Below are 14,870 nucleotides of genomic sequence, written 5' to 3'. Positions count from 1 at the left end.
AAGACCTACTGGTAAATAAAGCATTAGAGAGATTATTATATGATCCCCTCATATATTTATACATTATATCACCCCTTAAGCGCCTCTTCTCCAGCGTGAACATCTCCAATTTGGCCAGTCTTTCCTCATAGCTAATACCTTTTACCAGCTTAGTTGCCCTTCTCTGTACCCTCTCTAATACAATAATGTCCTGTTTGAGTGATGGAGACCAAAACTGAACAGCATTTTCTAGATGGGGCCTTACAAGTGCTCTATACAGTGGAAGAATGACCCCCTCTTCCCGTGACTCTATGCCCCTTTTAATACAGCTCAAGACCTTATTTGCCCTTGATGCTGCTGACTGGCATTGCTTGCTACAGCCAAGTTTATCATCTGCAAGGACTCCAAGGTCCTTCCATAATGGATTTGTCTAGTGCAGTCCCATTAAGGGTATAAGTGGCTTGGATATTTTTACATCCCAGGTGCATGACTTTACATTTATCAACATTGAATCTCATTTGCCACTTAGCTACCCAGATTGCCAGTTTGTCCAGATCGTGTTGCAAGGATGCCACATCCTGGATGGAATTAATTGGGCTGGATAGTTTTGTCATCTGCAAACATTGATACATTACTTATAACACCCTCTCCTAAGTCATTAATGAACAAGTTAAATAAAATTGGACCTAATACCGAGCCCTGGGGGACCCCACTAAGAACCTTACTCCAGAGAATGTACCATTAACAACCACCCTCTGTACCCGATCCTGTAGCCAGTTTTCTATCCATGTGTAAACGACTTCATTAAGCCCAACAGACCTTAGTTTAGAAAGCAGTCGTTTGTGGGGCACAGTATCCAACACCTTGGCAAAATCCAAATAGATCACATCTACTGCACTGTCCAGCATCTTACCTCATCATAAAAAGCAATCAAATTTGTCTGACATGACCTATCCTTCATAAAGCCATGCTGATTGCTGCTCATAATGCCATTCAGTAGAACAAAATTTTGAATGTGTTCCCTTAACAAGCCTTCAAATAATTTGCCCACCACAGATATCAAGCTTACTGGCCTATAATTGCCAGGCTGAGATCGTAATTCCTTTTTAAATATTGGAATAACATCAGCTTTTCTCCAATCCATAGGCACCATACCAGATGAAAGTGAATCTGAGAAAATCAGAAATAGGGGCTGGTCTAAAACTGAACTAAGCTCTCTTTGAACCTGGGGGTGTATGCCATCAGGCCCTGGATCCTTGTTTACATAAATTTTTATTAAAGCTTTATGAATCATATCCTGAGTCAGCCACTGACTAGATTGAGCTGAGCCATTAGTGCAGCTATAAAGTGAGCCTGGGAACCCAGACTCCTCTATTGTATACACTGAAGAAAACTGATTTAACACATTTGCCTTTTCTGTATCTGTTACAACCGGAGCAACCTGCATCTTTTTACTATTAATATATTTAAAAAACTTTTTAGGGTTAGTTTTCACCTCCATCGCAATTAACTCTTCATTTCTTTTCTTTGCCTTCTGGATTGCTGATTTACAACATTTATTACAGTGTTTATAATCATTAAATGCAGCTTCTGTCCTAACAGATTTGTAGTTTTTAAATGCCTTTCTCTTCTTTCCTATTAACTTATTTACTTCTGTATTAAGCCACATAGGATGATTCTTAGAGCTTCTACATTTACTCCTTAGGGAATAAATTGAGAACAGTAATGATTTAATATCATTTTAAATGACAACCATTTCTCTCTGTTCTGTGTTTTTAGCTGAAAACTTAATGCCCCAATCAATACTCTGTAGGGCAGCTGTCAAGGCACTAAAATTAGGCTTTGCAAAATTCATGGTTTTTGTTGCCCCAGTAGATATTTGTTTTTTGCACCAGACATTAAATGATATAACATTATGGTCACTATTACCCAGGGGTTCAATGACTTGCACATTTACTATAAGTTCTGGGTCATTTGAGATTACTAAATCCAGAATAGCATTTTTTCTGGTAGGCTTTTTGACAGGCTTTTTATTGTAAAAAAAAAAAAAAATCTGTACATCTATGTACATGTATGCTGTCGGGCAAAAAAAACCCCGTAATCTTGCTTTTGTCATGGTAGTCCAATTCTTCGATGATCCTCTCCAGACTATTTGCTTGAGTAGCAGGATTGTACAAAGTTCTGTAGAAATGTATAATTGTCTTATTCTGGTGTTGCTACCCTATCTATTTCTTGTTTGTTCTGGGTAGAGCGGTCGTTCCCAAACTGTGCTTCTGGCCCCACTAAGGGAACCAAGTCTTAGGCTGTTTGATGACAGACCTTACTTCATAATTCTGAAACTCAGCCTGAATTCAAATAAAAATACCTTATAAGGCATGGGGTCCCTTAGCAGACTACAAAAAGACCACTACAGCATAGGACTGAAATACTTCTCACCCCATGTAATATCACCTTCTTATTTGTTCCCAGGAGCTTGCATCATGATAGATGGTTACAGTCCAGTGTTCCAGTCCCTTTTGGGAACCCTATTTACATGGGGAATGACTGCTGCTGGATCTGCATTGGTCTTCATTTTCTCCAGTGGGCAGGTATGTGAGCAGAAGACTTACTCTATGCAAATCCAAACTGTTTTACTTCTTGAGTGTTTGGGGGTCTAAATGTTGTCTGTACTTCAGGGACTGGGAACTGTATACAGTGTTAGAAGGGGGAAGCCTTTAAGTCTGTTAGTCAGATAGTTGTTACGTCTACTTGGGTATTGTCACCATAAAAATGGAAGGCTCTTGTTGTTAACCACAGAAACTCTCTTAAAAGCCTAACTCAAAATTCTTGTGGAATGGCTAATATTTTATAATAATATAATGTATGCCATCCACACTAACTTCATTCTTTGTAATTTAGGATCATTGCCTAAATTAGGCTAGTTTGATTAAATATGTTTAATCTTTCAGGGTTTATCAGGACCTTCCCTTGAACTATAGTAAAAGAATTATGTTTAAATTAGAAAAGGGAGCTGAGTCAGGAAGAGCTCAGGATGGACTTGTCATACTGTGTGCTCAAGAACTAAAAAGAAGATGTCAATTGTATCTGATGTTCTCAGGCCCAGAATTTAGTAATGATATGTGACTTGACTGTGAATGCAGTTACTGACTAAACTAATTTAAATTACATCATACATAAACAACATGGTTTAATAACTGCTGGAAGATAGGGTTACTGATTAATTCACTCAAGTCCGTATACATCAAGGGATGGTATGGTTGCTTTGCAAATTTGTGATCTGATCATAAACCTGCTTTTTAAAATATATGTGTAGTTGTAAACATATTACTACTAACCACAAGCCAGAGAATGTGTGTTAGAAGCAATTTTGGCCAGATCACCATCCTCATCTGTTTATATAGTGCCAGCAAGTTACATACCTGGTTACATTAATTTATAACAAACAGTTCTTACAAAAATTTAACAAACAAGGGTTACAGAATAAATCTGGATCAACGGCTTAGGCTCACTACAGCTCACAATTTTAAGGATCAGTTGCACTACCATTATATTTGGCTTATCCTTGGAGTGCATCCACAATCCCTTTTGTTTTAATAAGATATATGTACTCCTTGTTGTTCCTGTTGGCCAGCTCTTCCCTTTGCATTTGATGTGTTGCTTGTTGAAGCTGTAGATATGGCATTCGAAGGGGGGGGTACTTGATGATCAAAACGGGCCAAGGGCACACGTGCTTCTGATTGATATCCTCTTATATCCTACAGAGGCAGATTCTGGATGGAAGTTTGGGATTTGCAGCTGGGGTGAGTATAATTTAAGTCCTTTGCAGACGATTTGTGGTACTGTTACAGCAGTGCAGTATATTTAAAGGTCATAATAACTGCAAAAATATTAATATTGTGTTCTCTGATGATTCTTTCTCATCTGGCTTCTTTTATTTCTTGTTCTTTGCCTGCTCAGGACTGTACTTTGGCTGCCATTTGAACTGTCATTTTCATCCATTCATCTTGTTGAGGTTGGTTCTCTGTACGTACTGCTGCAGAAAGGTCTGGTCCTCAAAAGGGTGTTGTTCACCGCAGGCTTCCAAACTTGCCATGAGAGGCTGACCGCTGGGTGTCTCTACTCTGGGTGCCCACTTCAACTGTGCCATTATAGGAGAAGGAAAGAAAACATAACATATATATATGAAACAATTTTCCCCATGCTGAACTGCTATATTTCTTTTTAGGATTCACTACATTACTTAAAATATTCCAGGTAGAACCACTACACAGTTTAGCTTGCTAAGCACAGTAAGGGTAATACAGTATTTATAGCAGAAAAAAGCAGGAAAGATTCTTTGCTGAAAGGAGAAGAAAGGCTAAAATTAAGTAAGCTTTATTAGAAAGGTGTCTATATAAATAGACCAGTAAACCCTCAAAATAATGACAGTTTGACAGTCCTCTGTCAAAAGAAACACTACATTTCTTTCATTCTATTGTGTTTACATGGGGTTCTGTATCAGACTTCCTGTTTTCAGCATAAGCCTTCAGGGCTAGGGCATGAGCATGCTCCGTTTGCCCCCTTTTCTCCCCTCCGTGCTGTAATTTGAGCCCAGAGCTATGAGCGAGCAGGGAGATACTCAGGCAGGAAGTGATGTCACACAAGCTAATATGACAGCTGCTATCCTAAACAAAGAGAACATTTCTAGAGCTGTTTAAAGTATTCTGCAGAATAAATATAGTGTTATAGCTTGCACTGTTGTGGTTATTCTATTCCCAATAAACTGCTTTGGTATCTTTCCTTCTCCTTTAACCATCCTTTGTTTGGTTAGTTTTTAGCTAACCCAGTAAATCCCAAACCATGGGATTGCATATACAACTCAGGAAACTGCATTGTGTATTTGTGCATAAATAGTTGCACAGATCAATTTGCAATTACATCTCACAGCAGCAACTTTCATTAATTAATCTATGACTTTGGTTGTATCTGATATATGCAGGATTTGTAGTACAGGTATGGGATCCGTTATCCAGAAACCAGTTATCCAGAAAGCTCCGAATTACGGAAAAGCTGTCTCCCACAGACTCCTTTATAATCAAATAATCCAAATTTAAAAACATTATTTAATTTTTCACTGTAATAATAAGGCCGTACCTTGGACTGGATCCAAACTACGATATAACGAATCCTTATTGGAAGCAAAATCAGTTTATTAAGTAGACTTAAGGTAAGAAGATCCAAATTACAGAAAGACCGAAAAAGCCAAGTCCCAAGCATTCTGGATAACCGGTCCCATAGCTGAATATTGCACCAAGTGCTTTGAACAAGCTATGGTTTAACCTACTGTAACACTCTCTCTTTTCCTGCATGAATGAACACTACACACAAGTAGCTCTCTTAGCCCTGCCTTCTTGCAACAATATAATAACTTTCCTGACCCTGAGCTTTCTCGTGGTCCTGTGTAACACTTTCTGTTGCCAATAAAAGGGGTGCATTAGGTTTTCATAGTTAAAACCAAGACAGTAACGTTTTGGTTAATTTAACAAGCCTTAGCTTAATGTCAAATCTATTAATATTAATTGTGCCTCTGTTTTTAGAATGAAGAATTATACTTAATTATATTTGTTACACTTATGCTCCTTTGTACTACAGAACCAAGCCTAAGCAAACATGGCCTTTGCATTCTTTGTGCTATCCAAAAATGTTAAAGGAGAAGGAAAGCTACTGAAGCAGTTTATTGCCAATAGATTGGCCACAATAGTACAAGCTATAACACTATATTTATTCTGCAGAATGCTTTAACCATACTTGAGTAAACAGCTCTTGAAGTGTTCTCTGTTTGTTTAGGATAGCAACTGACATTTTGGCTTGGTGTGACATCACTTCCTGCCTGAGTCTCTCCCTGCTCGCTCTGAGCTCAGATTACAGCAGGGAAGGGAGGAAGGAGGGGGAGAGGAGCAAACTGAGCATGCTCAAGGCCGTGCCCTGGAGGTTTAAGCTGAAAACAGGAGGTCTGATACAGAAGTAAATGTGTACATAATAGAAGAAAAGAAATGTGGTGTTTCTTTTGATAGAGGACTGTCAAACTGTCATTATTTTGAGGGTTTAGTGGTCTATTTATATATACACCTTTCTAATAAAGCTTATTTAATTTAAAGCAGCATTACTTTGAGGGTTTACTGGTGTATTTATATAGACCTTTCTGATAAAGCTTACTTAATTTTAGCCTTTCCTTCTCCTTTAAGGGACATTACCGCTAGTTTGTATATGATTGCTTACAAGGTGTATGAATTCAGTGGAGAAACATTGCTGCATACTCTCAGTCCTGCATATCATTCAACTTTATTTCTACGCAGGATGCCCAACTGCAAAATTGTTGCATCTGAGAAGGCGCATAACTCTGGTGGAGCATTGTTTTATGTCCTATACATGAACATGGCTATTTAAAATATCTGAGGCACTCCAGCATAAACCAGTGTAGGAAAAAGCATTTCCCCCCATTATCTATGAAATAGTGCAGACCATTTTATTTATGCCTTCTTCTAGGTTATGGAAACTTTATTTTTTAAAGAGAAGGAAAGCTACAGAGGCATTTTATTGCCAATAGATTAGCTGCAATAGTGCAAGCTGGAATGCTATATTTATTCTGTAGAATGTTTTACAATATCTGAGTAAAACGCTCTAGAAACGTACTGTTTGTTTAGGATAGGAGCTGCAGTATTAACATGGTGTGACATCACTTCCTGCCTGAGTCTCTCCCTGCTCTGGGCTCAGATTACAGTAGAGAAGGGAGGGGGGCAGGAAGAGGAGCAAACTGAGCATGCTCTTGCCCAGGGCAATGAGGTTTAAGCTGAAGGCAGGAAGTCTGATACAGAAGCCCATGAGTACACAATAGAAGGTAAGAAATGCAGTGTTTCTTTTGGCAGGGGACTCAGAGCAGCACTACTTTGGGGGTTTACTGGTATATTTAGATGGACCTTTCTGATAAGGCTTACTTGGTTTTAACCTTTCCTTCTCCTTTAAGGCATGCTTTAAGTCTTCATACCCTTCATACATTTTTCACATTCTGCCTATAAAACATAATATAAATGTACATTCTATTTCTTCACTCCCTTAAATGCTTAAAAGTATTAGTTTGTTCCCATGAGTGACTCAGTAATGCACCATAATGTTCAATTTCAACATGAATACATTTATAGATACAGTTAACTCAACTATGTTCATAGAAAACATATACAACATAAATTATTTTGAAAGCCTTACACATATACTATGGGAGGGCCAAATACTGAACAGACTTTGGGATTGATTGCTTGTGACAATGTGTTGAATTGCCATTACAATATTTTTGGAATGGAAGGGGGCAATAAACATGTTTTTCCTGTGAGGCCCAGTAACTTATAGTCACACAATATAAGTCCCACCGGATCTGTGATAACCCCTTCTTATTTTAAAAAAAATCAGACAGTAATGTAGAAACAGATTGACACCACCAAGGCACTGCATCAGTTTTATATGTTTTTAAAGTTTTCGTTTGTGGGTGAAAAAAAATGCTGAGAGAGGTCACTGAAAGGATTAAGATTCATTAAAAAAATAGAGGGCTCTGTGGCTGAAGTATTAATGGTTCAACAATACTTGTGCTCCAATCTTCCAAGTATATGGGCATGGGAAGCTGATTCTCCTTTATAAATTCAAATACAGTATAGCTGAAGAACAGAACACAATTATTATTATTAACAATTATTTGTAAAGTGGCAACATATTGCACAGATTTTTCGATAAAAACAAAGTTTTTATATATTATAGATTTAATAAAGTATTGGATTGCCACACTGCAACCTGTCAAGAAAATAGGGCAGTGTTAGACTAATTGGGTATAAAGATTAGTGGTTATACTATACTTTTCAAAGGGACAGTAGTATGGCCATTTTTTTTATAAAGCCTTAAAGTAAGTTGGTAAGTTATTGTTGGTACATAAATTGCAAGAGAAGATTTGTAGGAAGGAAAACTTGTGCATATACATTTTGAAATGTGAAATGGGAAGACACATTTATCAAGGGTCGAATTTTAAATTCCCTTAAATTCGAATATTCTCCCGGGGTGGTTATTAAAGAAAAAATAAAATATCTTAAACTCGGACTAAATTTACAGACTCGAAAAAAATCAATCGACCAAACTCCAAAATCGATTCAAGCTTTTTCTCAAAAAACATGCATGTATGATAAATCTCGAAAATTGAATTTGAATTTTTTAAAAAAATCGAATCGAGTTTGGATAATTCCCTAGTCAAATTTGACAGTTTTGACCATAAAAAAAATTCTAAAATTCGAATTTTCATTTCGACCCTTACTAAATGTGCCCCGTACTGTATTCTATGGCAAATACTTTTTTTTTTTTTTAAATTACTCTTGGACGTTAAGCATGTGAGAGTCATTATATGCCTATGAGTAAGGTTAGAGCCATCCTTTAGTAACCATTTAAAAGGGTTGTTCACCTTTACATTAACTTTTTATGTCATAGAGAGGGATATTCTGAGACAATTTGCAATCGGTTTTCATTCGTTATTATTTGTGGTTTTTGAGTTATTTAGCTTTTAAGCAGCTCTCCAATTTGCAGTTTCAGCAATCCAGTTCAAATTAGCCTAGCAACCATGCATTTATGTGAATAAGAGACTTTAATATGAATAGGAGAGGGCATGAATAGAAAGCTGAGTAACAAAAAGTAGCAATAACTGTATATTTGTAGCCTTACAGCATTCATTGGGTCAGTGACCCCCATTTGAAAGCTGGAAACAGTCTAAAGAAGAAGGCAAATCATTTAAACAGTAGAAAAAAAGAAAAAAAATGAATGCCAGCTGAAAAGTTGCTTAGAATTAACCATTCTATAACAATTTAACTTAAAGGTGAACTCGAATCGTACGTTTTTAGCCCAAAATTTTCAGATTTTTGCCCGAAAAGTCTAAAATAGTCGGATTTTTGGGCTAATTCCAGCAGAGACCACAGAAACTTCCAAATAGGATAGGGACCTCTCTCTTTGACATATACAACCTCGTTAGGTCTGAGATGAAGGATTTTCGGATTCTGACTTTTTCCATCTTGGAGTATAATAAATCTTTTTTTTTTTTTTTAAATATTTTCACACTAAAAATTCTAATTTTATAGTAGTTTTTGACATTTGAACTTTAATAAATAACCCCAAAAATGTCATATACATGCTCATATACAGGTATAAAACTAGTGTAAAGGGCCACATAGGTGTTTGCCTGTTTGTTTTTATACACAATTTCGAATTTAACCCTGGAGGTTTGTTACCAACGGTCAAATGCAGTGTTCAGGAAGACCATCAAGTACTACATAAGTGACTGCCAATTACAGGTATAGAACCAGTTTTAGTAGGCCATATCGGGGTTTGCATGTGTGTTCGTATACAACATTTTAAAGTCCCTAGAGCCACATACCTCTTCTAGCATTAGCCTGCCTTTAGCAATTGATCCCCTTTTCTTTCCTTATTGTAAAGAGATGCGTTGTATAAGTAAAACCAGGCAGACATCATTGATCAATGCCTTTCATAGCAGCCAGCAGACCCAGCTTTCTTATTGCTATTTTATTAAACAGATATTATCTGCTAAGACTGGTACTTAGAGGTGATATATGGCAATTTCAGCCAATACTCGGGCAGATCGCCAGCAACAAAGTTTTCATGGTTATGTTTCAGAGCCGCTTCCTCTTAGTCTGCTGATTTATCAGGCCTTGTTTAGGAGCAATATTGACTGGATTACTCAAACACATATATTCCATTCCATTATTTCTCTTGGGCAGTGACATTTGCAAGAACAAACTTAATTGGGGTTTTACAGTTTCAGGCACACAGAAACTGCAGGTTCAAAAAGCTATGGCAATTTTGACATGATGTATTATTTTGCTACACCTAAAAAAACAGTGACTTCACAAATGAAACTTAATAAAGGGTCCTGAAATACTAATGTTGTTTACATTTAGAAGAAAAGGAAATCTGCCCGGTTGTTAGCAGACCTGCGAATCCAGAGAATAATTTCATGTATTCACTGCTTAATTTGACTTACTGACACTACTCCCATATCCCCGACATTACAGTTGTAGCTATTAAAGGGGTGGTTCACCTTCATACAACTAGTTGTTTTCAGATAGATCACCAGAAATAACAACTTTTTCCAATGACTTTCCATTTTCTATGTGTGACCGTTTTCTAATATTGAAGTGTCTTTTTTCACCTTCTGAAGCAGCTCTGGGACGGGGTCGCCGACCCTGTAAACTGTTCTAAATGGATACATTTAGTTGATCCATTTCTTATCTTTGTCCCTGCTGAGCAGAATCTCTGAGTTTCATTACAGGCAGCTGTAAGAATTGATACAATAGTTGCTAATACTCCAGAGATGCTGCTGAGAAATGTATCAACTAAATGTTGCAAAATTGTAACAGTTCAGAGTCTGCACCTGAATTACTGAGCTGCCAGACTCAAACACCAGATACAGGAACATTCAACTTTAAACTTAGATTTTGGAAAAACAGTAAAATATAAATAATGGAAAGTAATTGGAAAAAGTCTTTATTTCTGGGGAACAATCTAAAAACAACTGAATTGAAAAAAGTGTTTGGAAGATGAACAACCCCTTTAAGTAGATTAAGCTTTGCACATCCAAATGAATGGAGGCTGAAAACGCAGAGCTATATTAAAGCCATTTTAGCAGTTTCCCTTTACTTAATGCAAGGATTTTGTTTTTCATCTTTCTGAGTAAATAGTGACACCTCTTTCTATTTAGCTGTTATCTTAAGAGGAAGTAATGCATTTTCTAGTGATGAATCCTGTCTCTTTGTGCATTTGTGTTTTATGTATATTGCAATCGCTTTCAATATAAGTTGCTTGAAACCTGCTTTTATCTACCTCTCCAAGCTAACAGGGCTGTGCTAGAGCTAGGGAAATGATTGATGAGGAATACATATAAAATGACTTTATATATGTATGTGTATATATATATATATATATATATATATATATAATATATATATATATATATATATATATATATATATATATATATATATATATATATATATACATATATATATATATATATATATATATATATATATATACATATATATATATATATATATATATATATATATATACACTTGTAGAATGCTGGCACTCTCGAAAAAATCGTCAAATAGATGCCTGGGTGCAATCCTTCCAACGTGTTATCAATGTAGTCCTCAAAAAAGGGAAAGGGAAAAGGCTTTTTTGAGAAAGGCTCAAAAAACATTAGTTTTGTGCCCTTATTAAATGTTTTTCTACTTATAAGACCTGTGAGTGCTCCTTTTTTGAGGACTACATATATATCAGCTCTCTTCTGTTACTGTGATAACCAGGAATGAAGAGAATAATGATCTGGGACCTGGGGTTTTCGAGATAACGGATCTTTCCGTAATTTACACCTTTATACCTTAAGTCTTCTAGAAAATCATGTAAATATTAAATAAATCCAATAGGCTGGTTTTGCTTCAAATAAGGATTAACTATATCTTAGTTTTTATCAAGTACAATGTACTATTTTATTATTACAGAGAAAATTGTTTTTAAAAAATGTAATTAGTTGGATAAAATGGAGCCTAAAGGAGACCACCTTTCAATAATTTGAAGCTTTCTGTTTAACGGGTTTCAGGATAAAGGATCCCATACCTGTACCAGTCTACAGATTTGCCCTTTGAGTTATGAGCTGCTCCCTATCTCAAAGCCTAACAAAGGGTGCATCTTGGGGGTTTGCTTTTATACATGTCATTATCTTTTGTCCTTTAATATCAGTGGAATATGTCTGCAGGATATAAATAAAGGATAACAATAACCTAATCTTTATAATAAAGGGAGCATTTTTAGGTAAATACGGACCATATTTGCATATGTTTACACTACCTTAAAATCACAAAGGGAGTTACACAGGTTACAAGGCCTAGTTGTTTTAGATATAGATCCAGTTAAGCCAAAAAGGAAATGTAAAAAAAAAAATCCCACTTTCCCAATATGCTTACCTTAGGTAGATAAACAAACCAGCACCTTCTAATGAACTCTATAAATCTTTAACAGTTTTATTTATATATGCTTTTGAGTGTGAGCTCTTATGTCTAGACATGGTAGTTGTTAATATTGGATTGAAATATTTACTTTCCTTCTGTTACAGTATTTGTAGATTTCTGGTTTAAGAAAGCTAATACTTTTTGGTTTGTTTTATTTTGCTTTGCTTAAAACAGCCTTCTAGTATGATATGTAAAAGATTGTTGTTGTTTCGTTCTTCTATTTTTCACTGTACCCACATTTTTCTGCTAAATTGTGGATTATACAGGCAACTCCTCTGCTAATATCTGCCCCTCCTTAAGGCATTAGTAATGTTCATGGTGGAGATCTTCTAGGCAGGGGATCAAGGCATGGTGTGGAGTAATAGCCTGTCTCAATAGATCATGCAACTTTCTAGAACTCATTTATTAATAATATGTAGTTTGTTTGCAAAATCACCTGTACTAACATTTTATACATTTGCCATTCTAAGGTCTCTCACAAACTTCTGAGTTCCACTGCTTTGAATCTTTAATTTCATTTCAGAGTATGGGAACGATGGAAGAAAATCGGGCTTGTATTTCCTATCAGGCTGTATTCATTGTGGTGCAGGCAACTTGATGTTGACTTTGGCATGCGTCCCCGATATATCAGATCCATAAAGTAGCTTCACTTGCCCAAAGCAACCAACTCTATACCCTCCTCAACCAACTCTATACCCTCCTTACATTTGGTTTCTATTATTCCTCCATTCCATTCTCATTGTTCTGTCATTAATTGCTGATATAAGACCAGTTACATTGTGTTCATTTTAAAATTAAACCAGGGTTAATAATGTATTTGTATATTTTAGTTTACATTTTTTTCAATGTAAAATCTGAATCCATAAGTTTTTTCTTTAAAAAAGTATTTTTTTTCTTTAATGAAAAAAGTTGAATCAGTTTTAGTTTCTGTCATGAACTGAGATTTTTTAGATGCATTCTCTGAATTCTGAAAGTCCAAATTTCCCTTCAAGTGTTCTTTGAAATGTTCTATAATAGGTGTCATTTTAAGGCCAGGAGGTATACTTTTTTCGGATGTATAACTATTGTGCTGTTGTCTGAATTATTTTTGATGTTGAGTACTTTTATCACAGGAAGAATGTGCACTTTAGTTACATAGGGCAAACCAACCATTGCTGCTTAGCCTCTCACACACACTGCTTTATTTGAGATGGTGCAATTTAGTTATTTTGTACAAGTCTGCAATACACAGCTTGTGGTCCAAATTGCTCTCATGTCCTTTAGATTTATCTGCAGCAGAAGCATATCAAAACTGGTCTGAACAAAAACATTTTTTTTTATAGGAGAACAAACCCCCCTTCCACTGTTTTTCATTGGCCCCATCCCTGCTCCCTCCCTGCCATAGGTGTCCACAAGGGGGCAAGAAGGGGAAGTTGGCCCATGCTGATTTCTTCAGCTAGTTCCAAAAAATGTAATTCCCAACACAACACCTTAATTTATACTTCCCACCACAATGTAAGCTACTCCTTTATTTAGTGCATTGTCATGAATTGGTTCATCTTCAGTGGAATGCTACCCTATAGAATATTGGCTTACTTGCCCACCCCCCGACCCCAAGAAAATGTTCTGCCAACACCCATGCTCCCTGCAATCTTTTACATGGTAAAGTGTCCCTGCTTGTAAAGCCTATAGATGCAGAAAATCAGCCTGAATAATGCAAAGAAAGCATTGTCAGGACTACTGTATCTCCATTCCGTATACCTGCACTCAAGTGGAAGCTGTACTTTTCAGTGCAGATAAACAGAGCTGCAGAAGGAGCGGAATTGCTTCTCTTAGCCTGCAAAAAAATGCTGGCTGAGAACAGCAGAGCCAACGCTCCATGTGCCCTCAGACTTAGATTCATCTACAGCCAGTAGAATAAACTAATCTGCACAAAAAAAAATATTTTTTAGAATGTGCTTGCTTTAATTTAGCTGTGGCCTTGAAAGACCAAGACAAAAAATAAAACCGTTGTACTGAGAGATACATTTTATGTTTCAAGATGGACATTTTTTAAGGTTCAGCTACAATGTAACTATGTAACATTGTGTGCCTTTAACCATCTTCATATTTACAGTACCTTCATTTCAGTGCATCATTGTATGACCAAATAACACATTTAGTATGTCTACATTTATTTATATTACTCCTTTTCATAGTTCGTGATGCATTGCAAGTCCTTTTTCCACCGCAGGGGCTTATAGAATAAAAACTGCTTCCTGACTGAGCCCTGTGTGAAATTGATATTGATATCTGCGTGACAGTGGAACCTGGGCCTTAAGTTAAACCTCTTCAAGTTGAAAGAGCCACCTAATATTTGAAAGTTTTACATTTTAAGTAATGCTCAGAGTGAGGCTGTACTCAGTGTGGTGCAGGCACAACTTGGAATGCAGATGGAACAACACAACATGATCACAACAGATAGAGTATGAATACTGTACAATTCTGTCTGAGTAGAATGAACAGTAATATGAAAAAATAAACACGTAGCCACTCCACTTGGCTCATGGCACACAATGTTTACTGCCCAAACAGTATTTTTAATAGAAACCACCTGTTAACAGTGGTCCCTGTCACCAGAAGAGTTCCATTAAATCTAAAGACAGGCACCTTTTTAATAATCCAGGTGTCACTTTATGTGTCGCAAACCTTCGTTTGATGTGTGGTTATCAGCATAATTTACTGTAGCAATGATATTTCATGTTACATTTCTGTTGGCAGAGAAGCAGCATAGAAAAATGTTTTTAAAGAAATTTACAAAATAAAATGTAAGGCTAATTGTAT

The 14,870-nt window shown here is 36.4% G+C and overlaps 1 protein-coding gene and 1 long non-coding RNA gene across 3 annotated transcripts in view; one reads left to right on the top strand and one right to left on the bottom strand.

Annotated features, from left to right (window-relative positions):
* LOC108704334 (zinc transporter ZIP11) overlaps nt 1-14,870 on the top strand; it is a 255,673-nt gene that overhangs the window by 13,526 nt on the left and 227,277 nt on the right. For both annotated transcript variants that reach the window (XM_018240831.2, XM_018240830.2), the window contains exons 2-3: nt 2,449-2,567; nt 3,741-3,779. In XM_018240831.2, coding sequence (XP_018096320.1) covers nt 2,460-2,567; nt 3,741-3,779 — 147 coding nt within the window. In that variant the 5' untranslated portion in view covers nt 2,449-2,459. The remainder of the gene's footprint in view (nt 1-2,448; nt 2,568-3,740; nt 3,780-14,870) is intronic.
* The window catches only part of LOC108704335, a 38,821-nt gene continuing 27,711 nt past the window's right edge, over nt 3,761-14,870 (bottom strand). Inside the window, exon 3 of the long non-coding RNA XR_001933571.2 lies at nt 3,761-4,117. This is a non-coding gene — a long non-coding RNA (uncharacterized LOC108704335). The remainder of the gene's footprint in view (nt 4,118-14,870) is intronic.

Source organism: Xenopus laevis, chromosome 9_10L, assembly GCF_017654675.1.
Source record: "Xenopus laevis strain J_2021 chromosome 9_10L, Xenopus_laevis_v10.1, whole genome shotgun sequence".
Taxonomy (NCBI): Eukaryota; Metazoa; Chordata; class Amphibia; order Anura; family Pipidae; genus Xenopus; species Xenopus laevis.
This window is presented reverse-complemented; position numbering and strand designations above follow the sequence as displayed.